Source organism: Mirounga leonina, unplaced genomic scaffold (assembly GCF_011800145.1).
Source record: "Mirounga leonina isolate KUSES-001 unplaced genomic scaffold, KU_Mleo_1.0 Mir_165, whole genome shotgun sequence".
In the NCBI taxonomy this organism is placed as follows: Eukaryota; Metazoa; Chordata; class Mammalia; order Carnivora; family Phocidae; genus Mirounga; species Mirounga leonina.
Window position 1 is genome coordinate 65,555,983 of NW_023270415.1, and position 27,828 is coordinate 65,583,810.

At 43.0% G+C, this 27,828-nt stretch overlaps 1 protein-coding gene and 1 pseudogene across 1 annotated transcript; one reads left to right on the top strand and one right to left on the bottom strand.

Moving 5' to 3' along the window:
- DERL1 (derlin 1) lies at positions 1-27,595 on the bottom strand. The gene is made up of 8 exons (XM_035011851.1): positions 27,210-27,595; positions 15,686-15,797; positions 10,655-10,719; positions 9,614-9,640; positions 8,939-9,034; positions 7,095-7,147; positions 5,156-5,266; positions 1-1,829 (listed from the first exon to the last, which is right to left on the bottom strand). The coding sequence occupies exons 1-8, from the start codon at positions 27,360-27,362 to the stop codon at positions 1,691-1,693; spliced, it is 756 nt and encodes a 251-aa protein (XP_034867742.1). The 5' UTR covers positions 27,363-27,595; the 3' UTR covers positions 1-1,690.
- LOC118015356 lies at positions 17,870-20,489 on the top strand (annotated as a pseudogene).
- Positions 27,596-27,828: the final 233 nt, after the last annotated feature.

The window sequence follows — 27,828 nt, forward strand, 5'->3', positions numbered from 1 at the left end:
TTTACAAGTAAATTTTTATTGTGGCCACAGGTCAACAGCAAAAACAGACGACAGTTAAGGTTCAGATTCTCTCCGCTTCCCATCTTACCGTATAAATTAAATACGGAGAGGTACCCACAAACTTTTGTTAAAAACGAGCTGTTTTCAAGTCCCCACTTCCTGGGAGAACACACATCGCTACCGCTTAAGGGTGGGGCAAAGTAGAGTCATACTGTTAGAGCGCAAAGTTTCCTGAGAAGAAACCAATCAAAATGTTCAAAGCCTTTCGAGCGGACTCCAAGTATGGCGGCCACTCAACACGAGCATGCTCCTGTGGCTGCATTCAGACTAAAAACATAAAATAAGAAACTGTGAAACACCAAAGCCTTCAAAAAACTTTATTGGGGGATAAGCCTAACTCTGATGGGAAAAGCCCACCTATGAAAAAGAAGTTGTGGGTATTTACGCTGGTCTGACGTACATTCGTGACTTGCACATTCACGGCTCAAAAAAAAGACCCTCAAACACAAAATGATTCTAAAGCCATTACAACCCAAAGTTACGGGATTCACCTAGATGCGCTTGTATTAGCTCTTAAGATATGATCTCTGTACAGAGCAGCTTACCTTCCTCATGATTAAATGAAGCACGTGGCCATTAAAAGGGGAGCGGAGGGGGGTGGGAAACAGACAATTTAAATAGGGTATAAGGTTCTCCTCTCCACTATTCAATGAACATGTATCTAGAAGGAGAATGAAATGTGATCAATGCCCAGGTGTCTCTCAAAGAGAGCAACTCCCTGTGGCAAATGCAATTTGGAACTTTTAGCACAACACAATCCAAACTACTCTGGGTCCACACAAAACCAGTATGCCCTACACGAGATGCAAAGGGATCATGCCCACCACAGTTCACACCTAGCCCCCCTGCAGCTCCACTATAGTTTTCATCACTTCACTTAAGGAAAAAAAAAATGCCTAGCAACCGCCCTCATGCCTCGCTGACACCAATCTGTGGCCCTGGCTGACACAGTGGCGCTTTTTTTTATAAGAAACATCGGTAGAGGTGGCAAATGGCTGCACCTGACATCAGGTCACAGCAATTCCAAAAGCTGACGAAGCTCTCCATCCGCTGGTCCAGTCTTCTCCCCTATTGTTACAGTTCTGCCACCAAAGGGGGGAACATGGTAGACAAGTTCTTTGTGACCAAGCCTTGGCAGAAGTCAATAAATAAGAGAGCTTGTCACAGGCAGAACCATTTTATGGACAACCTCCTCTAGCTGCAAATGCGGGGGTTGGGAAAAGGAGGAGGGAGGCGTGTGTGCGAGAAAGAGGTAAGAGTCCCTTTGTCAAGGGTTTGGTGACCCAACCCCACACGCCCTGCTTGGCGCCAGCAGACCGGGACCTGTCAAAACCCATTATTCAGAAGGAAAAGGAAGAGAAGACACCAAAAAAATATAGTCAGTTCTGAAATTTGCACAGTCAGTATTTGTTCTTCGTAGCACTAAGGACTTGAATGAGAATCACAAAACTTGAGGAACACTTATATTTTTCTTCAGGATTTAAAAAATTGTGTCTTGTACTGAAAGACTACATTCAGTGTGGGTCGGGTCCAACAGCATTTGCTAGAACTTGGTTGTTAAGCACACCCAGCACTGGGAGGAGACTTCATCTGAGCGGAGTGGCTGGTGGGCCGGCCCGAGGCCGCTCCTTCACTGGTCCCCAAGCCGAAAGCCCTGTCCCCAGTTATGTCTCCCGCCTCCGCCGTTCTGGTCCGCAGCTCGCCTCATGCTAGCGGGGGGCACACCGAATCCTGACACCCCTCCTCTCCTGCTGGGCAGCCAGCGGTACCTGGAGTCGTGGGGGGGGGGGGGGGAGCAAAGGGAGAGAAACAACACAATCACTTCCATGAAGTGATCCGACCATTCAGTGCATCTTCCTTTCTTGCTGTCCCCATGGCATCTGTCTCACTCTATTATATTAGTCCGGCCAATGGAAGGCCAGGGACAAGGGCTTACTTAACTCTGCCTTTTCAGCACTTCGCTCAATGCCCTGGCCGCAGGCGGTACTCACTTTTCGGGTTCCTTAAATTTACTCCATTTCCAGCCAAATTCACACTCTAAAAAAATTTGTTTTCTGGTTACAAAAGTAATTCATGCAGAACAGTATGGAAACAAAAATATTACTCCCACAAGCCCAACAATCAGAAAGAGCCACCTATATATAGCATTTTGACGTATCTAAATATGGATCAAACTGGATCAAAGCATACAAAACAAATGCACGTGCAAAAGACAAATCTGCAGCCTGTGTGTCGAGGCCCACAGGACATCTCCCAGCCGCGTCCCCAAGGGGGACTGGAGATGCCCACTCTGTCTTGGAGTCTGGGGTAGGTTTTTCATGTGAATTCTTTATCTCCCCTCCGACAGCATTCTTTCCATCTCCAAGATGGTGTGAGAGCTGAAGCCCACAACGGGCACACCCCATTTCCCACCTGACAGATTAATAAACCAAGAATCACAGAACAGCCAGGAAAACTTACACCCAGGTCTGTGCTCTCTAGCGTTTTGCCCTCCCTTGACTCTTAGTAAACTGAGAATGCGTTTAAACTTACTCCACTTAGTGGTTCAGTCGGTGAAGCGGCTGCCTTCGGCTCAGGTCAGGATCCCAGGGTCCTGGGATCGAGTCCCGCATCGGGCTCCCTGCTCAGTGGGGAGCCTGCTTCTCCCTCTGCCCCTCCCCCTGCTGGTGCACAAGCACTCTCTAATAAATTATAAATAAAGTCTTAAAAAAAAAACCAAAACCAAACCTATTCCACTTAGATCCTAATGTTTACAATTGTGCCTCAAGGCAGAGACTCTACTACCCGACACCCCTGCTCAAACCCCTTATGGCACCAAGAGCAACCGATGAGCGCTGACTTGCCCGCAGCAAAGAGCCGGCCGAGCACGACCATATCGTATGGCGGGTGCTACCTGTGCATAAATTCACCTCCTCTTCACCACAACCCTATGGGGCAGGGACTATTATTAGTATCCCATTTTAGAAATGAGAAAACCAAGGCAAGACTGACGGTCAGGATTCAAACCAGGCAGCCTGGCTCCAGAGCTGGTACCTGCACCACTCCCTGCACTACAGGCCTTGAGCTGCAGCTGAGGGGACACACGGGGCACCGTTCAGGTGACAGCAGTTCGTGACTGGAGTCCTCATTTGTTTACATCATCCCTGACGCCTTCGTGTTCCCGCCAAAACCAGACAATGAACCCCTTTCAAACAGAAAAATAACTGCGTGCAGAAGAGGATCGACTTTTCTAACTGGAATGCAGAACAGCGATCTTAGAATTCTAGAACTCCCATCTTCTCTTTTAAACAAACACAGCTTTGTCTTTAAATCAAAATGTATTTCCAACTCCTGATTTCTCAATATCCCTGATGTTCGGTACAATAATATTCCTCCCAAGTGTATAATAAAATAGAACACTTAAAAAGGGCGGTCTTGCTTTGCTTCGTACTATAAGACAATATGGAAGCCATCTCCACTGCTTAAACGGATAGTGAAATTAAATGCAAGTAATTAGTACAAAAAGACACCCAATTATACACAATCAACAAAAATTTATGGTAATTTCAAAGCAGTTACTGCTTTTGCAAAGAGCTACATTTTGTCATCTGATCTTTATGCAAAATTTAACAGAAGGGCTTTTCCACCAACAGAGAACGCTCAAATGGAAGGCAGGCCCCAGTGTGCCCTGGATTTTGCCACTAGAACCTCATATACTTTGTTGCCTGCAATTGAGAAAGATCTCCAAGCCGGTAAGTCAGAAATAGGGCCATTTAAAGTAAAAGAACTGCTGGCTACCCACCAGAGGACCAAGTTGGTTTTTTTTAAATGATGCATCTGCCGTCTGACTTGATAAACCTAGATCAAAAATCCAAACCTGCTGTTATCGTGTCCTTTGATAATTAGAAAGCAGATTGGTCATTTGTTTTTTTAGCCTGAAGGCAACTCAAGGCTCAGAAGACAAACAAGTTTCTTTCTATGCACTTAAAAAAAATAAATAAATAACAGTGTACTTCTGTTTGTATGTTATATTTCACAGAAGAAGGCTTTCAAAAACCTACCCCTGACTGACAAAGGTGGTGGGGGGAGAAGGGGCCTCCTCAAGTTTTACTGCTCTCATTGACCCCTCGGAAGAATGACGAACCGCAAAATGTTAAAAATGAGCAAGATGTGTGGAAGGGTTCTGGGGATCAGGCGCGGTCGCCGGGCAGGCTGGGACACCCGGATGGCGATTTCACTGGTCCCTTCTTCAACTGTCTTTTGCTTCCCTGACAGAATGGCCAGCTACTTTCATGCTTCAGTGTGTCAGCACCTCTTCTGGCTCGTAAAACCCCACCCCAGTCCCAACGTTAGGAACAAAGCTAAGAGCTCTTATCTATCGGACACCCACCAACCCGTGGCCAACAGCGGACCTTACCACCTGCAGTGGTGGGAGACAGGGCGGCCCCTCAACTTACAGATTTGCAAGGTGAAGCTCGGAGGTTTTATTAAGTCACTCCCCCCGCGTCCGCCCCGATGATCAAAACTGGCAGATGAGGGGAAGGGGATTTGGTTCTGTCTCAGAACCAAATCAGTGCCCCTAGCCTCCTCACTTGAGTGGACCCTAAAAGCAGACAAAGAGCCAGCACACACTCCCTGGGTGCTTGGACTATATGAACCTCAAGTTTCTCACTTTCACTCTGAAAAGTCCCCCAAATTTTCTGTTCTATAATAGCTCACAGAAAAAGATCTGAAATTGCTAACCAATGGGTTAACTGAACCCCTTTGCCTCTTCTCTGGCCAAATCTTGCATAAAACTGATGCTGGCGCACGGCGGCCCACACCAGAGCCTCGCACAGTGCCCCGCCTGCCCATCCGAGCTACTCTGTGCCCAGTGTCACCTGCCGTGAGTCAGCAGCAGCCCCCAGCTGGAAGGGCTCCACGGCGACGACCGAGCCGTGACTTTGATCCCTGGCTTCCCGGGACTGTGTGACCAGGGCCAGTCTGTTGGCTCACATTTCTCCACCCGCCAAAGACGTAAATGCTACCCCTTGTGGAGTTCTGAGGAGGACGCTTGAGACACGGCAGTAACATGGCTGTTCCATGAGAAAACAAACAAAACCAAAAAAACACTTACAAAAACTGAGGCGTGGAAAGAAAATTTCTTCCTCCCAAGTCCATCGGGTATCTGAACATTAGGAAGAAATAAAGATGTCCAACAAGATTTCCAATTAGCTCATTGATTACCCTGCAAACAAAGAGCCAAATTAGTCTGAAGCCCTTCAAGCAGTCAAGTGAGATGTAGCCAATTGTACCCAGTAGGCCAGGGAAGAGAGCCCTCCTGGCAGCCAGTTTCTGGTCCCCGGGAGCCTGTGACAGCCCCACAATGAGCCCTTTTGTAGTCTGCGCGGCAAAGGTATTCCGAGGGGAGGGGAAATCGGTCCTGCGGGGCTCTGTGCTCTGCGAGACCAGCTGCCCTCTGACAGCTCTTTCAAGCCCCAGCTCATCCTCCAAATATCGTTTTTGCTACTTCCTGCCTCTAGAGTCGGAAAGTTGCAAAGCAAGCTTCTGACCGCTTCAGTCATAAATACCGTGTTTGCAAACCCCGGGCAAATCGGAAGGGTGGCAAGAGAGAAGCATGGGCACCCTTCTGGAGCGGGGGGGGGGAGGCGGCAGGGAACACGTTTCCCCACTCCTGGAGCCACACACTTCTCCCTCGCCTCCTGCATCCTTGAGTCTAAGACATCACAGAGATCAGAGATCACTTCGTACAGCTGACCTTCGCCTTGTAATCCTAAAATAAACATTGACCTTCGGTTTTCCCAGGGCTTACATACAAGCCACTTCAAGGTTTTATAGATCCACTCCTACTATCACGTATCCTTCTGTGTCTTCTCCTGCCACAGGCGTCCCGTCAGGGACAAATCAACATTTGCAGCTACTCCCAGACTCTGCCCTTCCGGGCGGCGGGGCAGCTGTACCACGGTCAGAACTTGCTAAGCTCGAAACAGAGTCTGTTTGCTCAATTCCCTCATTTCTATCACTACACGGCAGACGTTAGGACCACACAGAGTAGCTATGTCAGACATATTAAGAACTGGTACTATTAAAATCTGTTAAAACATTTGAAGTATTTTGTAGCATAGGAAGTGGGAGTTCACAGAACAGTTGCATCTTGATATCTTCCTTTTAAAATTCTGACTGGATGCACTGAAGGTTTTCCTCTCAGGTCCAATTCCAGGCTAGAAATCTGAGCCTATTTGGCTAAAACTTCTGTACTATCAAACCACTTACAAAACTACTTCCCATCTGAGAATTTGCATTTCGATGACTGGCGAGCAGTCTTCAAGGCATCCTGGAAATGCCTCAAGGATAAAAAACATAGTAATTTTACGCATAGTTCTTAGAGGAGTCAAGCTCAGACACAAATTAAATTAGTTCCTTGTTTGCTCAATCTGGACAATGAATCCAGAAATATTTATTCAAAAACACATAAATGGAAGTACACAGTACCTAACGATGAGCTAACAAAATAACAATCATTCAATGCTAAATGTGCTTAAAGCCCTGCAATTTAATCAGTTACATCAAAATGAAATTACAGTTGATCCTTGAACACAGAGCTGAACTGTGTGGGCCCACTTGTATATGGAGTTTTTTCATTAATATAGTACAGTTCTGTAAATGTATTTTTCTCTTCCTAAGATTTTAATAATATTTTCTTTTCTCTAACTTACCTTATTCTAAAAATGCAGTATATAATACATGTAATACACTATAACTTACCAAATGCGTTAATTGACTGTTTATGGTATCAGTAAAGCTTTGGTCAGCAGGAGACTATTAGCAGTTAAGTTTTGGGAGAGTTAAAGAATATACACTAATTCCCAACTATGCAGGAGCTTGATACCCCTAGCCCCCATTGTTCAAGGGTCAACTGTATTTCCTAAGTATAAGGTCCCAATACATCAATGTTGAACTTCTTTAAAGTTTATAAAGATTAGAGAAGGAAGATAAACAATAATGGAAGTCTTCTAAGGATTTGTTTCCTATTAAGTAAATCTACTATCACTTACGAGCCTCCGATGATATAGTTGAATCCAAGGATAACCCAAGGTAAATAACAGGCCTAGGAAAAAAATACACACAAACATGAATAACCACACCTAAAAAGGATACAGCTGCTAGGAGGCTGGAATGGGTAAAGATATACTGATAAGAGCTTTATATAAATCCTTTGGAAAGTCACTGCAAAAATTTCTCAAACCAATCTAGCATTATTGTACTTAAAACTTCCTATCTAAAATTATACTTATTCAGAGGCGCCTGGGTGATGCAGTTAAGTGTCTGACTCTTTGGTTCTGGCTCAGGTCATGATCTCAGGGTCATGGGATTGAGCTCCGCGTGCTCAGTGGGGAGTCTGCTTGAGATTCTTCCTCTCCCTCTGCCCCCCCCCAACTTGCATCTCATGCTCTATCTAAAATAAATAAATAAATCTTTAAAAAAATAAAATTATACTTATTCATGTATTAGTAACTGGAGAGACAAAGTACTTTGCCCAGGGTCAGATACAATACATGCCCCTCTGAGTGAATATTAACAGAGTTTCACAAAGGAAATGGGTGTCCTATGGACGCTGATGAAAACATGACCCATAACAGAACCACATTAAGACTCCAACTAGGAAACTGCTACCTACGAACTAAAAATACCCCATCCTTTTAGGTTCCTCTTTTGCATATTTCACAAAATTACTCTGAATTTTTATCTCATTACACACTGATGCCCTGAACTAATACTCTCCCCAATGAGAAAGCTCTCCAGCCGAATTCAACATTTGAGCCTCTGACCAGACCAGATTCAACACATCATACCAAGAGCTAAGGAAGCTGCGGGCGCCTGGGTGGCTCAGTTGGTTAAGCAACTGCCTTCGGCTCAGGTCATGATCCTGGAGTCCCAGGATCGAGTCCCATATCGGGCTCCTTGCTCAGCAGGGGGTCTGCTTCTCCCTCTGATCCTCCCCCCTCTCATGTGCTCTCTCTCTCTCATTCTCTCTCTCAAATAAATAAATAAAATCTTTAAAAAAAAAAAAAGAGCTAAGGAAGCTGCAAGGAACTTCATGAACAAGTAAAGAAAGGGTTGTATATAAAGAACTTGAAGGCAGAATGAGGTAAGTACTATAAGAGAAACATAACATATTGCAGAGCCCAAAGGCAAGACTAATTCCAGGCAGGAGACCAGGAAGTATGTTCAGTCCCAACTCAAATGAAGAACAGGTAGGATTTACAAGAGGAAGAAAATAAAAAAGATGTTACTGGTGGAAAACTGTGAGCAAAGGCACTAAGGGAAGTGTTTGGGGACAAAAACTGTTTTAGCTAAAGTATAAAATACGTTAACAGGGAATGATAAGAACAGATTTTAAGAGACTGCTCCCCAGGGCGCCTCGGTGGCTTGGATGGTTAAGTGTCTGCCTTCGGCTCAGGTCATGATCCCAGGGTCCTGGGATCGAGTCCCGCATCGGGCTCCCTGCTCCTTGGGAGCCTGCTTCTCCCTCTGCCTCTCTCTCTCTCTCTGTCTCTCATGAATAAATAAATAAAATCTTAAAAAAAAAAAAAAAAAAAAGAGAGACTGCTCCCCATTAGTATCTTTCCTTCCCCCTCTCTATCACACACACAGACATGAGATTGCTCAGGGTCACATGCCTGAGGGGCCTGAAGCACAGAGGGAGTGGAATAGTCAGCAAAGGATTTCAGGTTGGCTAAAGACAGGCAAGGGGACTGAGCAGGGGAGAGGGGGCCTGCCTATGGTACACTGCTCTGCAGTGACCTCTACTGCACGAGTCAGAAAGTGCATCTCTGAGCTGAAGAGGGATTTTGCCGAGACAAATGAAAAGGAAATTTTTCCAACTACGTGAAAGTACCTTAAATCGTGTTCCAAACCAAAATGATACAATCATGTCTCTGTTCAGCTGGGCCCAGACATAGAGTACTGACATGATCAGAGGAATCATCAGCAACTGCAAAAGAAGTCAACATGTAAAGACAAGGCTCCAGAGGCACTTAAAACAGGCTCAGCAGGAATCTTTTTTTTTTTTTTAACCTCTCCCCTACAAACAAATTCTCATATGGCTATTCAAAAACCAAAAAGAAATTCAATCATCAGAATTACAAACTGATCCTTTCAGTTAATCAATTATACAATGCATGCTACAAAATCCTGGAATAAAATACAATTACTTTAGGTGCATTCAGAAATATCAGGGTCAAGCTTGGTTATTTGAAAAAAAGTAGGCAGTAAAACCTTACTTACTATATATTCTCAATTAAAAAAAATACATATCCACATAATGCATAGAAAATACTAGAGAACCATCACTCTCAATGCACAAACGTAACAAAGAAGCCTGAAATGAGCAAGGAAAGTAACGGTTTAGATAATTCATGTAAGATGTTCAAAACAAAAGTTGTTATAATTCTATAATTTCAAAATGCCACGTAATTAACCACAGGATTAATGCAATCTAAGCTTCTCTCAAAGGCCATTAATTGTAAATCTGAAACACATAAAAGGGCAAATAGTTTCAAGGGACACTTACCTGCATATCCATCGCTAAGCCAGTAATCTTGGTTTATAAAGTTAAAGATCAGAGACAAACAAAGCATTGTGCACCTCGTATCAGTTCATTTCATTCCTGTGTTCTGAAAGAAAACCCTTTTCTAGAGTTCAGGTTGTTTAAAACATCCCAGAACACAAAAATATCTAATAATCTCCATTATGAATATTCTGTTATATGATGACAAGGAAATGCAAGAAGTGAACTCCTCTGGCATATGACTCAGTTGGCCCCGTTGCGTCCTCTTTGCCTTGCCCTGCGTTTTAGCATCTCATCTTCAACTGGAAGATGGAGATACCTGTGCCCAGAAACAAATTAAGGATTCTACTCATACCCAGGGCTCCATAGCATAGTTGAGGTCCAGAACAATTTTTTTTTTTTTTGCCTTCCCTTAAAGGAGGGGAAAGGGCATCCAAAGTGCCTCATGCCCTGGCTCCTGGCCAAGCTTCAATGGCAGCTAAGCCCCAGAGCAATGTTAAAACTCACCAACTGGGCACAGACTGAGCCATCATGCCCGCTCTGCTGCCCTCACCATCTGCACAGGTCCGCAGCTGGAAGAGAGCCGAGCAGGTCCTTTCCCAGAACCGGGGCCTTACAGAGGGACCGAGTTACCGTGTAGGCCCCAAAGACAAGGGCAGCGGCGAAGTCAGAAAGGGATGCTGGTCGTAAATTAATTTTCTGAGAAGGAGCACAGATTCCAAAAGCAGTTTCATGGCACGGAATCTTTGTGCTGCAGTCAACAAGCTGTCACACATGAGAACACAGAACTGGGAACAAGAAGAGGAATAGCAGTAAAATTCAACCAAATTTGGAAAACCCCACAATGGCAAGAGAACGCCATCACTCAAGGGCTCTGTGATTTACTACAGCTTTAAAAATGAACTTTAATTATTCGTAATTATTAACTGTAGCAAACAAAGATGCAAATACTATAATTTGAACTGTTGTATAGAATACTGTCTACTTCCCCAAACCTGCAAATAATGGTTTATTTCTGGCCCCAAACAACAGACTAAAGGATACCACGATGCAAATCCAGTTAAAGAGGAGCATGAATAAATAGTCTGCCGGCCTCCCATCAAAAGCTCCTAGAAACAAAAATAAGCCAAATGTCATGGTTCAGAATTTCAGAACAAAGTGACTCCTATGTAGAGAAATACTTCAAAAAGTTACAGAGAAAGCCAACATGAGAATATTTTTAAATTTCTCCTCTCAAGCAAAAGAAAATTTTTTAAAACATCTAAAACCATGCCCGGGGCCACCTGGCTGGCTCAGACGGTAGAGCGGTAGAGTGTGCGACTCTTGACCTCGGGTTGTGGGTTCAAGCCACATGCTGGGTGCAGAGATTACTTAAAAATACAATCTTTAAAAATAAATTAAAAAAATATATAAAACCATGTCCTCAACAGAGCCTTGAACTAGAGTCAACTGAGCAAGGCTAATCTGTGTTCTCCTAACTGAATTCCAGTAAGGAACATGCTCCCCAACCACCGCAGGCTAAAAGACCCATGGGGAGGAGAGTCAGTTCCACAGGCATCTATCTGCGATCCCACCCCCTGAAGACCTCCCAACCAGTCGGCCTCTCTTTCCTGGCTCTCCTCATGACCTGTCAACACATCTGTGATCACCCGGGTAATCCTTTCCCCCTCCACTACACCATAAGCTCTGATGTGGGAGGAGCCCATCTGCCTTGCCTACCATCGTGACTCCTCCAGCATGACTCTGCTGGGAGGTTCCTACTGTTGTTGTTATAGATACACACACATACTACCACTGGGTCTGACACTGAGCTTTCCGAGAAGATCCGATCTCCTTCCAGCTTACATTCTAGCAAGGGAAAACGATGCTGAAGGAGAGGAGGAATGGGGCCACAGCCAAACCTTCCCATAGCCTCTGACTCTTCACCTTCTGGGAGGTAGAAAGGAAAGACCCCCTTTCTACAGATGAGGACAAAAGTTGCATGACCAGAGTCACATGGCTTGTTAGAAGCAGGGTGAACTCTAATTACTAGTCTAGTGCCTTTGTTACTACACCATATACCAGACTCTGTCTCAGTTCTGGACAGAATAATCAACACTGGTCTGGCTCTCCCTTCTCAGAGTGGTTCCTCATGCCTTCAGCTGGAAGACTAGAAAAGAGGTAGAGATAAGAAACAAATGACTGTAAGGTCACACTAGCTCTCTCTAATAAATAAAAAAAATTTTAAATCTTAAGAGAATAAAAAATAAAAATAATAAAACAAGTTTCTAGCAGAAGTCTCTCCTTCTTTCCCCAGTTTCTCCCCTGGTATCTCAAAGGCACACTTTAGCTCCAGTGTTAAGTATGCTTAATGGTAGGGGATCCCTATGGATGAATCAGAGGTGAAATTCTAATAACACTTCTGAATTTTAGTAATAGTTGTGCTTCTTTTGCTTTGGTTTCGGCTTTGTGATTTGTTTGTGTTTTTTTAAAATAAACGACCAAGGTGGGGCTTAAACTCACGACCCTGAGATCAAGAGTCGCACACTCTACCTACTAAACCAGCCAGGCACCCCACTGGCTTTATGATTTCTAAGGATTCTTTGGATTGAATACTTTAACTGTTGTAATCACATAAACTACAGTACTGTATTATTTGACAAGTTTGCAACTGGAAATTTACAAATTCACTGGTCTCAAACTGCAGTCTTCCAGTTCAAATCAGAAGCCTTATAAGTAAGCCAACACTGCTGTATACTTAATTGAGTCAGGGAGGAAAATGTGCAGGTGGCAAGCATTTTGTCAGGATGTTAACATGAGACTGTATGGTGCAGAGAAGACTGGGGATCAGCGAACCTGGGCTCCAGTCCTAGCTGTGTTATCTCAAACAGCTTTATGACCTTCAGGGCACGTCACCACCTCTCCAGACCATTGTTTTCTTGTCTGTGAAATCTTATTTTAAAAGGACAGGCCTCAAAAGTTCCTCTTGACATGAATGTTCATAGCAGCCTTATTCATAACAGTGAAAAATGAAAACAAGTCAAACATCCATCAACTGATGGATGGAAAAACAAAACGTGATAATGATAATTCCGTACAATGGGGTCTTATTTGGCAATAAAAAGGAATGCTACATGGAAGAACCTTGAAAACACTACGCTAAGTGAAAGAAGCCAGTCACATATTGCATGATTCCTTCTGTAAGAACTGTCCAGGGGCGCCTGGGTGGCTCAGATGGGTTAAGCGTCTGCCTTCGGCTCAGGTCGTGATCCCATGGTCCTGGGATCGAGCCCCACATCGGGCTCCTGGCTCAGCGGGTAGTCTGCTTCTCCCTCTCCCTCTGCCTCTCCCCCTGCTCATGCTCTCTCTGTATCTCTGTGTCTCAAATGAAAAAATAAAAAAAAATCTTAAAAAAAAAAAAAAAAAAGGAAATGTCCAGAAGAGGCAAATCTAAAAAGGCAAGAGTAAATTAGTGGTTGCATAAAAGCTTAAGGGGAAGATAAGGTTGAATAGAAATGGGGAGTGGCTGTTGATGGGTACAGGGTTTCTTTCTGTGGTGATAAAATATTCTAAAATTAATTGTAATAATGACTGCACAACTCTATGAACACTCACCAGATTATACACTTTAAATGGGTGGAACTGGATAACATTTGAATTAGGGGTCAATAAAACTTTTAAAAATGCCTCTCGGCTCTAGAACTTCAAAATGCTCTGTGACTGGCTAGTAGGGAAGGGGGGGAACATAAGAATTAAAGCAGACAAAAGAGATCAATGGGCTAATAATCCTGCAGATCGATCTTAAGTGTTATTCAGGTATTACAAATTAGTTATATTACCTGACTAGATAGTAGGGAAGGGTAAATGGGGTCCAAGATATCAAGTAACCAAGAGAAAACAATTTACAAACAAAATGTGGTCATGAAATTATTGTAATTTACATTTCATAACAGTATTACGATCATTTTTTAAGTCCTTGGGTTTCAGAGGTGAATATTAAAATATTTACTGATGAAACGCTATCATGTCTGGCATTTGCTTCAAATAATCAGGGGTACGGGCACAGACATGAATAGAGATCAAATAAGACCAGCGATGAGATCACTGTTAAAGGTGAGAAGGTAGGGGCGCCTGGCTGGTTCAGTTGGTGGAGCATGCGACTCCTGATCTCTGAGTCCTGAGTTCGAGCCCCATGTTGGCTATAGAGATTACTTAAATAAATACTTTTTTTTTTTTTTAAAGGTGAGCTATAGTTAAAAGGGAGTTCATGTAGACATGCAGACACACACTACAACATGGATAAACCCTGAAAACATTCTACTAAGTGAATGTAGTCAGTCACAGAAGGACTCATAAAATGTGTCAAATAGTCAAACCCATATGCACAGAAAGTAGTTCAGAGCTTGCCAGGAGCTTGGAGAAAGGGGGGTAGGGGATGGAGAGTAACTGCTTTGGGTTTTGGGGGGTTGATGAACACGTCTTGAATTAGATAGTAGTGATGGTTGCATAACACTGCAAACAGACTAAAGACCAAGGAACTGGGGCGCCTGGGTGACTCAGAGGTTAAACGTCTGCCTTCAACTCAGGTTATGGTCTCAGGGTCTTGGGATCAAGCCCCACTTCGGGCTCCCTGCTCAGCAGGGAACCTGCTTCTCCCTTTCCCTTTGCCTTTCCCCCTGCTCATGCTCACTCTCTCTCTCAAATAAATAAAATCTTTAAAAAAAAAAAAAAAAGACCACAGAACTGTACACCTTAAAATGGTTAAAACTGTCATTTTTTTGTTATGTGAATTGTATCTCAATGAAAAGGAAAACAAAGGTTCATTCACCTTTCTCACTACTTTTGTGTATGTTTGAAATTTTTCCACAACCAAATGTTTAAAAGCCGGTCATGAGTCATCCACACTTAGAGTTTACTACTGATGTAAAAACAAAATTACTCCAACAGCTTAACCCTCAATGAAATTATATCGGAGGAGTAGAATGCGAAGCAAGTCAGCATCATTATCAGGCCCAACTGGGACAGGGGAGAATAAAAATCACGTATTCTGGGGGCTTTAAGGACCAAACCGAGATGTGGTGGTGAGAATCCTCCTTGTCAGTTTTGGCTCTGCCCAGACATTTCACCTCCCTGAAAAAGGGGATGGGCTAGGTCCCTTCCAGTGGTAACAGTCAATGACCGGACACTTTGTATTAATATAATGATTTTCCTTTTTAAACGCACCTTGTACAAATGCCAATTTAAGGAAAAATCACGTTTGACACCAAATGCCCATCCTTCTACTTCCCTGCAGTTATGAGGTTGATTCACAATTCTCAAACTGACTTAGATTTAAGGGTGGTTCAGAATTCTCTATCCTGAGCTAACAGCCAGTGGGTTTATAAAGTCTCTGGAGTCAGCCAACCTTTTCAAAATCATTTAGGCTTAACGAAATTATGTTCATGTTTTGACACAGCGCCTCACTTTATGGCTGCTCAGTATAAGCAACTCAGAACAGCACATAAGGTATTATACAAAGGAAGTAAGTAAAAATTCACAAAGAAACTTCTAAGAAAAGATTTTTGTAAAAAAGCTTATCCATGACATCATATGGGTAGTCATATCTGATAAACTACCATATTATTAAATCCCAGCTATGTATTTTACAAGTGAGTGATTCGATCACAGAGAACAAGGCTTTCATAGTATAAAGGCGTATTTTACAACCCCAATCTGGGAGATGTATACAGTTCAAACAAAATGGTGCATTAAAGGACAAGGACCGCCACGTGACAGACATGAGATGTCAAATTTAAGTGAGAGGCACACAGCTCAGCCACGAAGAGACAAGGTGTGGACAAGATGTGTAAAGCTCTGGTCTTCTACTTTTTCAGTGATAAAATGGTGACACTGTTACTTATGCCTCATGATGTTGTAGGGATTACAAATCAAGTCATCTAAGCGCCTAGGAGAGTCCTAGCATCGGTCCGACTTTCTGAGCATTTGCCATCATTATGCCATTTCCTAAGCCAACTGCCCTCAAAATTCTTCCAATACGTAAACACGAACTGGTAAATTAATCAGAAACAAATCTTAAAACAACTATGGATAACATACCTGTTTCAAGTCGTGTAGAATACTGATATAAGAAATATAAATTGACCAAATAAAGAAATCCAGTTCCTGGACCCACAGGGAAATAAAAGGTGGCAGTGATTGGCCTCCAAATCTGTCCAGATTGAAATAGACACAGCCGTTAGTTTCTCTAAGCCTGGTTAATTTTTTTTTTTTTAACTAAACAAAATGCATCCTCACAAAACATTCTCCTCTGTGATGATGGCTACCAAAGGGACACCACCAATATAATTCAAGAAAACTGAAGAAGAGCTCTCATCAGCTACAATCATATCAATTTGCAAATCGACAGAATAAAATATTATAATATAAGCAATAAATACTTCTAGCCAAGTTGAAAAAAATTAATACTATAGAAGTGCATGCATGGTTAGTCTTTACTGGGATAAGGCATACAGCTAAGCCCGTCAAAATTGAACTATAAAGACAATTTCCAACAGGACAGTAATATCTCTACGTAGGAAAAAGAATATACTGGGATGACAAGCCTTCCCAAAAACTGTCATATTCAAAAGGTAGAAGTAAAACAGAAATGTTTGTATTCAAATCCCTGTGCTATTTAGGCAATATGGATATATGACTTCACAATATTAACTCCCCCCCAAAAAAAAATTACAGAAGGGTCTACAGTCTCCCTCCTGACCCCCATCTCCCAATTCCCTTCAGCAACAACGATCTGTTTCTTGTATTTCTTTCAACAAATAATATTATGTGTTACTGTTCCTCCCTTTTCATCCTGCCTCCCATTACACAGTTCTATACCTTGTTTCATTCCCTTGACAAAATATTTTTGCTGGCTTTCTAGTATTCCTTTTATGTGAATGTCCAAAATTCATTTACACTGTTACAATGCCACAATGCCTATTCTTGATTATCTTCTTTATACACGTACATGTAGGATAAAATCCTGTGAGTTAAACTGCTAAATTAATAGACAGTTGAGTTTAATTTTGGTAGACACTGCCAAATGCCTACAAAAATATTTAACCGACTTACACTTTCTCCTAAAATGTAGATTAATGCCTGTCTTGCCTCCACGTGCTCACCATTTAGTGTATTCTATATTTACCAATTATGTTTTTGAAACTTTAGCCATTTCCTTTCTTCATTTTTCTGCTAGATTTGCATTTCTTTATATATTATGGAAATTCCCCTTTCTCATTGTTGCAAATATTTTCTGGTCTGTCATTAAATCTATGCTTTGATGGTATTCTTGCCATATTTTGAAATGTAGAAGTGTTCCTTTAATGGAGGCAAATGTATCCATCACGTATCCTGCTCACAAGCTACTTCTCCACTCTAAGAATATTAAAGTGTTCACAGTTTCACTGTAACACATTCCCCGTTCATCTCAGGAGTGAGGAAGAGATCTGACTTCTTTTTCTAGATGGCCCCTCAGCTTTCCCAATCCCATTTACAGAGTAACCCATACTTTCTCCATTGATGTGAAAAGCTACTTTCCTCATATATTTCCTTTTGTAGTAAAGTCTCTTATTATATTAAAGTGCTATCCTGTTTGGAATTGAATTCCTATATCAATATCAAACTATTTCAATTTCTAGTCTTACAGTACGTTACAATATCTGGTAAAGTTACATGATTAAATAATCCCTCTCCGATTTTTCTTCTACGTTTGTCTTAATTTTCTTGGCTGGTCTCGAAATTTTATTTTCCTAAAAGAACTAGAACCGGCATCTATGATATCAGTGTGATACAATTCCCAACCAGGAAGAAGTCTTTCATAGCTTTTATTGGTTTTGTATATACCCAACCATCAAAGCTGAATTATCTTATTGTTTGTAATATTAGCTGAGTTACCTTATTGTTTGTAATATTGGAAAACTGAGCCTCTTAGGCTTTCTAAGTATACAACTCCATCTGTGAATAAAATTTTGAATCTTATTCCATTCTTGTCTAATTCACTGGCTAGTACTCCCAGAACGATGTTAAGTAACCGTGGTTAAAGCAGATGACCTTCCTAGACCATAGGAAATACCAGCATGATGCTGGCTTTGGCCTTACTACCCAAGCATCAAGGACACGACCCCTGCATCAAGGAGCTCTCCAGTAGCGGGTTGTCCAAAGAAGCAAAAGAGTGATCCCAAGGGAGGGGAAATTTGGTCTCGGAAAAACAAATACAAAGTCCGAAAGAACTGCAAGAGCACAATGAACGAACAGGTACTGCTGACAATTTGGGTGTGGCTGGAACAGAGGACATTAGCTGTGGCGCCTGGCCAGACACCGAGCTGCCCAGTTACATTCTCCAAGTGCAGGAATGTAACCCTCACAGCTCAATTCCCTTTGGAAGAAAACGCACTTTGTGGGATACCCAAGAGTGACTTTCCAAGAACCCCGTATTAAACCAGTAAAACAAAATAGGTTGAAACTCATTTTGATTCATTCACAACTTCATCATAGATACAGTAGAGTTTAATAGAAAGAACACTGGAAGTGATCTGAGAAGGCGTGGCTGTAAGTCCTGGCTTACGAGCTCTCACTCCTGAGCCTCAACATCCATCCGTAAAAGGGGAATGATCTACTAATATGTGCCCTATTTTGATTAGTGGTTAAAAAAAAGTGTGCTCTTCTAGTCATTTACATGCAATGACTCAGGAGATAGATTTTATAGTTGAAGAAATAGAATGAGAAAAGGTTAAATAATAGCTAGTAAGTGGTGGAGCTAGAATTTTATCCCAGACAGCTTGACTCCAGAGTTTATGACACAAAACCCTTAGTTTTTTTTACAATGTCTCTCACAAGTGATATCATTATTATGAGGAATAATTACAAGTAGTAAACATTTTAAGTACTACTATACTTGCATAAGCCTGATTCTCCCTGCTTATGAAAAGCACTGAGCAAAAACCAGAAGCAAGCAAGCCCTGGCCTTAGCCCTTACATAGCCCTGGGGCCTTGGAAAAGTCTAGACCTTTGCGTTGGTGTCTTCATCTACCCAATGACGTCTGCCCCCTGACTCCACCTTCCTTATTTCCAGATTTTGTAAAAGGTAGGAATTAAGAAAGTGGATTAAAAAGGTCCTTTGTTAAAAAAAAAAAAAAAAAAAAGGTATGTGTGGCTGTATGATTATTATAATCTTTTAGGAGACACACACTGACGTGGTTTTTACGAATTCCCATTTTAAGCTACCTCCATATTCCTGTAAGTTACTCAGAGCCTGATTTTGGAAACGAAACCCTGGTTTTTTCCGACTACATCTTTCACTAACACTGACGACATGGCACTATTTTTAGCCACTGTGTGCACCTGTGCTTTGGAAATCAGTGTCTGTCAAAATATCTTACTTCTTTTCCCCGTTCATTAAGCTTACCCTTGAGTTATACTTGGCTTTCAATGATCTAAGAGACTTAATATTATTTTTGTATTACTTTAAAACTATAATTTAAAAACACCAGGAGAGAGCTGATCTCTTGAGAAAAACACAATGTAATACACTTCTGAAATCCCCACTGAAGGTGCCTAGCTAAATCCCCTCCTTTCCTCTGATATGTAAATAGTTAGGATAAGAAAATGGCTTGCTTTTCAGGGCGTGGGAGAGGGTGGAGGCCCATTTTTCAACCCTGGAAAGCCTTCACAGATCCCATCATGGGCAGCCAAGTGCAGCACCAAGAGCACAGGACCTGTAGGCAGAAGAGGGGAGGGGAGCAGCTCCTTTTCACCCCATGGCACCCCAACTTTTTCATGATGAAAGCTGGGCCCTCATGACAGTTTAGGTGATTTGCCCAGAGCTCCTCACTTCAAAGCAAGAAGCCCACATCTTCAGTGGCATATAAGGCTTTAAGAAAGGGGGAAGACATTGCTCTTCAGTTACTAGTCCAAAAACTTCTGTTGAGAGAGTGGGCTGCAGCCGTCCTTGAACTAAAAAATCTCCCAAACAATCTGCTACTGCAATCATCACAAATGCTACCCAGAGTCTAAAGTGGGGTTTTTAAAGTACCAAAAACAAAGATTTTTCCTGAAACAGTATGAGCTGATTGATTTGGAGTTAAGAAACTCTACACAGGTCACCAAACAAGAAAGAGGGGGAGCACCCATGTGCCAAATGCTGATGTTAGCTAAGTGTGGGGTTTTTTTGTTTGGTTTTTTTTTTTTTGGACATCCTAGGTAGGCAAGACAAACAACCGAAAGGCACTCAGGTTCAATTGTGGACTTTAAAAGAGCTATTAGAAGCCATCCATTCGAGAAACGAGAGTGGGGCGTGAACAAGGGGAAGCAAAAGAAAGCAAGGAAGTATGCGACCATGTAGTGAACGCTTAGTCTCCCTCCAAGACCAGAGGCTTAAAGAGAAGGATAGATTAAAACCTAAAAAGAAAGAAAAGAAAGATCCCTGTTCACTCAAGGAAAGAGAAGTCCCCCAACATCCTTCCTGCTTCTTCTTCCAATATAACACACAGCTGGACCCACCTTACCACATCTGGTTGATACCAACTTTAACTTTTCCATTCAAGCCAAACTTGACTTGGTACAGTCAATGATGGACTGTCTGTATGCCAAGTGTATCCCTTGTATAACTGTGAAACTGGGGTAAAAGTATCGCGTGGCTCTAAGGATTGCCAACAATCCAAGATTTGAATGATTACCATACACACACAAAGGAGCCTATGCAGACAAAGGAGCCTATGCAGACGACTGCCTAGTAGAGAGAGTAACACAGCACAAGTGTTACATTGTGGCCACAGTTAACCCAGACCTTAAACAAAGGATCCTGAAGATCCCTGGAGTTCTGATCATATACATTTCTAACCATCGGTGCTTGCCCAATATATGAAGTAAAGAAAATGAGGCATAGGAAGCATACAAACAAAAGCACGGAGACATGGATGTTACATGGAATGACTGCCTGGCCTGTCAGACATCTACCAGAAGGTTTTTCTAACTAGAACATAGGGGAAAGAGATCTGTACCCACATCTGAGGCTCCAGAGTAGGAGGTGGCTGGCAGGGGGCCTTATATGACATGCTAAAGGGTTTGGACTTGATTGTGAGGTCAACAGGAGCTTATTAAAATTTTAATTAAGGTGCATAACAGGATCAGATATTTTAAACAATCACAAGGTAGTATAAGCATAGACAAATAGATCACTGAAATAGAACAGAAAGTCCATAAACAGACCGATATATTTATGGCAAGTTGGTGTGTTATCAAAGTAGTATTTCAAATCTGTGAGGAAAGGAAGTTTTATTGGAAGGCCACAGAGTGTGGAGTAATTCTTAGTGGGGTTCGAATCCTGATTCCACCAGTTACTATCTGTATGAGCTGGGCACAGCACCTAACCATTTGGTGCCTTCCTTGCTCCCTCTTTAAAATACGTTGTCTAGGGCGCCTGGGTGGCTCAGTCGGTTAAGCGTCTGCCTTCGGCTCAGGTCATGATCCCGGGGTCCTGGGATCGAGTTCCGCATCGGGCTCCTTGCTCTGCGGGGAGCCTGCTTCTCCCTCTCCTCCCCACTTGTGCTCTCTCTCACTCTCTCTCTCTCTCTCAAATAAATAAATAAAATCTAAAAAAAATAAAAATAAAAATAAAATACGTTGTCTAATCGTCAAAACAAGCCTGATAAGATGGTATGAAATCGAATAGTCCATGACACAATTTGAGTATTTTTCAGTAAATGTCAGTGATTATTGCATTAAAAAAAAAGAAGACGAAGAAGCCATTCATTCCACTCCTAGATATGTACTCAACAGAAACGTATACCTGTGTTCACCAAGACATGTGCTGGAATGTTCACAACACTATTCATTATGGCCAAAACTGGAAACTATCCAAAAGGCCCATTATCAGTAGAATGGGTAAACAGATGGTGGTCTATGGTAATCTATAACCATGTGCAACAATAGGGGAGACTCACACACACTGTAAAAAAGAAACCAGACACAGAAGAGTACATACTGTAAGATTTCATTTACGTAAAGTAAAAAAAAAAAAAAAAAAAATGGCAAAAATAATCTACGATACTAAAAGGCAAGAAAGTAGTTACCCTTGGAGGGGGTAGTTACCAGAAGGGAGCCGTAGGAAGGTTTGGGGGATATTGGTCATGTTCTCCGTCTTGATCTGGGTGCTGGTCATATACAGGTATTCAGTTTTTAAAAATTTATAAATATATAATACATACACTTTACTGCCTGTATGCTATAATTCCATAAAAAGTTAAAGCTATGATCTAATGGCAACCTTATCTACAGGCCATAGCACAGCTGTCTGAAGTAGACAGGGCTGTTAAGGAAAGCTTTTAGAGCTGTACATACCAAAACCCTAGCCACTAAAGCTCTAATCCAAACCTTGAGGCTACTTCTATGCTCAGCCTATAGACCAAGTTCACGTCCCTTCCAGGTTATGTGTAATAGGTCTCTCTTCCCCATTACACTTTTTTTTTAACTTTATTATTTAATTCAATTAATTATCATATAGTGTATTATTAGTTTCAGAGGTAGAGGTCAGTGATTCATCAGTCTTATATAACACCCAGTGCTCATTACATCTCGTGCCCTCCTTAAGGTATTTACCCCAAAGACACAAATGTAGTGATCTGAAGGGGCACCTGCACCCCAATGTTTACGGCAGCAATGTTCACAAAGCCAAACTATGGAAAGAGCCCAGAAGCCCATCAACACATGGATAAAGAAGATGCGGTGTATGTATATATAATGGAATATTAATTACTCAGCCATCCCCAACACACTCTTAAATCAATTTGCTAGTGTTGCTGTCATCAGGGTTAAAGGTGATAACATAAGCAAAAGCTTGGAAAATATAAGCACAAGGCCCAAATCACAGATGTGGCTGGTGCCATCTCATGATTCCTGAAAACAAATCTTTGAAATTGAGAGTTCATCTCTTCTCACCTAAGGTCAGGATGCTTTTAAGGGGGCAAACTATGGGATAATAATCCAGCAGTTACATTTCAATTTCGGTGACAAAATGAAATTAGAATCTTCCTGCCCACAGAGAAAAAGCAATAATAGCAGGAATTATTGGCTAGTAAATAAAAATGGGCACTATTTTTGAATAGGTTATTTACCAAACTATATACTGGGCACTTCGCATTTTTCTATGAATTTTACATAACAGCGGCATGAAGTAGAGAACATACCTCCTCAATTTGAGGACACTTGATTTTGTGTTTCTAAAACTAGGATGTGGCTTACAATCAACATATTCATTTAATGGAATTTCTACTCTCCCATCCCTCCAGAAAGTTGTATTTAGTTGATGAAGCATCTTATAATCAATGGAGTTAGATCAGAGTTCGAATGGTATTAAACTATCCCCACTCTTAGCTAACAAAATTGAGCCTCAGAAAGGATAAGTAACTTGCCTAAGGGCAGAGAACTAGTAAGGGTCTGAGCCAGGCCTGGGGAACCATGACTCAACGACTTGAAATCCCATGGTCTTTCTCTTTTAAGGGAAAGTAGATAACTGACTTGGAAGAAATCACCCTCGAGAATGTTTGCTAAACACTGAACTGTGTATTTTGGTAGATACTATGCGAAGGAGTTCAACGAGACAGCTCAGAACTATCTTTGACTCACGGAAGTAGAAACCATATCTGCAGCTGTCTACCCACTGCAGTGATACTTGTCTCGGGATGCCTGTGGGAGCTGAATGAGCTAACACAGAAGTACAATACACATGTAAGGGGGCGAGCTTATTCTGTCCAAAGACACCAGCGGCCCCAGGAGACATCATCTCAGAAACCACCAGGGCTGCAAGAAATTACCACCTCTCTCCTAACTGATCAAGGACCCACACGAAGACATTTCATCATTATGAACTACTTGATGGATGAGTGTGAAATGTGAGGGACTAGGAATTTTGGACAACAGCATAGTGAGTCTTAACACCCCTACCCAAACTAAGAAAATAACATTTTAAATTTTGCAGTTCCAAACCAACAAGTACTCAGACGAGACCGAAAGATAAGGAGAAGTGACTCTCATCACTTCCAACGTGAATCCACAATTCTAAATCAATCATCCCCAATTTTTTTTAAGCTGTTCAAGACTCAGCTTCTAAGGAAAAGATGAGCCTCTAGCAGAAAGCACATCACACGCTGTTTGTCACACATCTGTCTCTCAGATGCAGTTTTTCCTTCCACTGCTTCATTTACAAATGAGTTCTTCCAGGTGGGTCTGAAAGCTAAATTTGTCCAGAATGGGTAGGAGCCAGAGGAGCAGAAAGAAGATACAGACGTTGGCCCTTTCACATGTGGACAATCTCCCTGGTCTCGGGATAAGCCCGGACGAAACAACGTGAAGAAGATGGGAGAAGCATGGGAGCTGGCACATGAATGATGATCCTAATAATCACATCATCGCTGTCAATATTTACCTGGAGTCTCTTGGAAAGGCTTTCTTTTTTTTTTTTTTTTTTTAAAGATTTTATTTATTTATTTGAGAGAGAGAATGAGAGAGAGAGCACATGAGAGGGGAGAGGGTCAGAGGGAGAAGCAGACTCCCTGCTGAGCAGGGAGCCCGATGTGGGACTCGATCCAGGGACTCCAGGATCATGACCTGAGCCGAAGGCAGTCGCTTAACCAACTGAGCCACCCAGGTGCCCCTGGAAAGGCTTTCTTATTTTACTCATCTGACTACACAAGTGAGCAAGATGTTGCAAGGAGGGTCAAAGAGCCAGTTTTGACCAGATCCTTCTCACGAAAGGATTTACAACCACTGCTCCTCATGTACACGCATTACCCAGCATGCCACTCACCAGGCACAAAATGCACAATCACAAGTAATTACCAAAGCAAATAAATAGAAAACAGTGTGCAATTCTGACTGCGGGCCCAAATCCTATTCTGACATCCAACTGCCTATTTAACTTCTGCACTTGAATGCCTAAGAGGCATCTCTAGACTTAACATGGCCAAAACAGAACTCTTTATCCACACCCTCCCCTGCCCCCAAGCCTACGCCTTCCTAAACATTTCCATCTTGATAAAGGGCTCCACCATCCACTGTACAAAGAGTGACATCTCTGACTGCCGCTGCCTTCAGCCACCCCCTTTTCACATCCATTCAGCAGCAACCTTGGCCACTCAACTCCCAAATCCATCCACTTCTATCTTCGTGGCCACCCTGGCCCAAAACACCATCTCTCTTGCCTTCTAACTTGATTCCTTCCTCTCCCCCATTGCATGTATCAAGTCCATCCCACAGAGTGGTCAAAGCAATCTTGTCAGTCCTCTGTTCAAAATGCTCCAGAGCCTTCCCGGTCTCTTCAAGATAAAGTTCAAACCACGAAGCCCTGTATGATCCAGGCCCAGACTACTTTCCATCTCTGCTTTACCGTACTCACCCCTCGTTACTTCTGTCCTCATCTACCAATCCTCATCCCTATAGCTGACTCTGGACTACGCTATCCACTCTTCCTTCTGTTTCTAGCCCCTGCCTCTCAGCCTTCCACTTAACTATTTCTTCTTCTTGGAAAGTTGTCCCCTGCGCCAGATCTTCCCAAAGCTGGCTCCTCGACATTCAGGTTTCAGTTCAGATATCTTCTCTGAAGCCTTTCTGGAACACTCTATCAAATGTTAAGTCACTATCTATCACACGCCTCTCTCTCCCTTTCTTCATGGGAGCTGGGACTTTCTGTCCTATTCACTATTGTGACTCCAGTGCCCAACACTAGTAAGTGCCAATTATTTCCATGCATTCAACCAACATGAAAGCACCTGCGATGTGCCAGGCATATTCTAGGTAACAAAAACAGTAGTAAGCAAGTCAGGGATCTGGCTCTCATGGAGCCTGATTTTCTGAAAGGAAGCCAACTAACAGATGCCAACAGGTGATACGTAGCAAGTAAAATTAAGGATAAGGGAGACGGAGTGAAGGAGGGGTACTATTTTATGTAGGGCAATCCGTAAAGCCTTGCCAATAAGGCGGCCCTGGGGAAGAGATTTGAAGAAGGTAAGGAAGTAATCCTGGTTATCTTCCTCAGAGAAACAACATGCGCTAACCACCTGAGGAGAGAGAGTTGGCTGCTGAAGGAATAACAAAAATTCCATTGTGGAGCCTAATGTGCAAGGAAGGTGGAAAGTGGTAGGAGACAAAGTCAGAGCAGCAGTAAGGGGCCTTGCAGGCCACTGAAAAGACTTGGATTTTACCTATCTGAGTTGAGAAGACATTGGAAGGTTTGGGGCAGAGGATGGATGGACTTGGTTTCTGTTTTAAAACGATCATTCCAGCTGTCTAGAGAAAAGACAGAAAAGAACTGGGCTGGAATGATAATGGCTTGCAATGGAGAATGGACAGGGACCTGTACTCTGGATATATGTCTAAAATACAGGAAACAATTAGCTGGCAAATTGTGGGATGTGGGAGAAAGAGAAGTCGAAGATGATTCTATGACTACTAGTATGAGCTCCTGCAATAATGGAATTGCCATGTACTTCTAGGGCAAAGGAAAAAGGGTATCCGGTTTGGGACATTTTAAATTTGAGATGCCTATTAGTCATCCGAGTGACAATTCCAAACAGACAGCTGGAAATCAGGAGACAAATCTGGACTGAAAATACGTGTATTTGCATGTGAGAGTCTTCAGTGTATAAAGTATTTAATGCCATGGAGCTAAATGAGATCACCTACAGCTGGGGAGAGTATAGAGAAAAGGTCCTATAACTGATCCCTGGGCCATATCACATTTAAAGGTCAGGAAGATGAGGAACCACAAAAGAGACTAAGAAACAGCCAGTAAAGAGGGGGAAGACAAGACAGTGTTATCCACATGTCAACTAATGTGCTCAAATTAATGTCAGATCTTAGTATCTGACCTGCCACTGATTAAAAATCTAAATCATAGAATCCAGTGAATAAAGATCATCTCTGGGAAACTAATACTCCCTTGCCAGAAATACTCTGGACAGTATTCATGTTTAAACAAATAACTAGGCCTTCTATTTCTGGACCAATTTACTCTTTACTCAGTCCTTCATACATTTAACTACTACCAGATACCAGGTCGGGACTGGGTGAAACGCAAACAACTCTTTGCATCTGACCTCAAACCACTCCCACAAAGAAAAAAAAAAAAACAAAAAAACAAAAAAACTCCATTAACACAAGAAGAACTGGATGTTGAGTAAGTTGACAATCACATGGCACCCACGTGAGTGGCAGAGCAAGGTCAGAGGGCACCTGCTCCAGGTGGACCCAAGCTGCTAATCACCGGCGTCCAAAAGATGAACAACTATCACAGAATTACCTTCCCTCTGCCTCCTTCTCTGAATGCAGAGGGCGGGGAGTATAATCTTAGAAGGCGAAATCAGTCCCTTCCTACCAGGCCAAACCCACTTCTCCAGCCATCCTGGCCCTAGCTCCAAATCCCTTCGCCTCCACCCCGCCCCCAGACCACAGGACCCGCCCTAAACCGCTGGAGCGGTCGCACTACAAATCCCACCAGGCACCGCGCGCCCGCAACATGCTGGTCTACGCTCCGCCGCCGCCAGGCCTCCTGGGACCTGCAGTCTGCACTCCCCTCGTCCCTGGTCAGTACCTGGAAGCGATAGAGGAAGGCTTCGGGCCAGAGAAAGAAATAGGCCGGGCTGATGAGACCGAGTTTGCCGACCAAGGGCACCGCGACAGTGGCGGCGAACCAATAGCGCGTGATGGCCGGGATGCTCCTGAACCAGTCCCCGATATCCGACATCTTCGCCTTTTAAGTAGCCAGACTGCGCACAGCCGCCCGACTCCCCGTCCCTGGCCCCTCACGACACGGCCCGCTCCGCGAGTGGAAGGTGTCGAGGCGGAAGCCGCCCAAGCCGCGGATAAGAAGGCGAAGATGGGCGGACGTGGCGCCACCGAATTCGGACGAGCGAGGCAGCGTTCGACGGCGAAACTTCCCCTTCCGGCGGCCAACGGAAGACGTTGACCAGAAGTCCCGCCGCTTAAAGGGCAAGCACAGATTTTGCCGCTGGGCCGAAGCTCGGCCGTCCGGGGGCGGGGCGGTAAGGGGCGGGACCAGGCGGGGAGAAGACACGACTGGTGGGAAACAGTGGTTGCCAGGGGCAACGGCAAATACTCCAGCCAATGGCGAGGCTGAACGCCTGGTACATAGTTCAAGCCGGATTTGTAATCCAGGTGGGTCTTCTCGAGCGGTGTTTGGAAAGGAAGAA

Coding starts and splice junctions, on each gene's coding strand:
- DERL1 (XM_035011851.1), bottom strand. CDS start 27,362: ATGTCGGATATCGGGGACTGGTTCAGGAGCATCCCGGCCATCACGCGC. Junction 10,720..15,685: donor TTCTACACGACTTGAAACAG/GTATGTTATCCA, acceptor TTTTGTTTCTAG/GAGCTTTTGATGGGAGGCCG. Junction 1,830..5,155: donor CTTTCCACGCCTCAGTTTTT/GTAAGTGTTTTT, acceptor CCACGACTCCAG/GTACCGCTGGCTGCCCAGCA.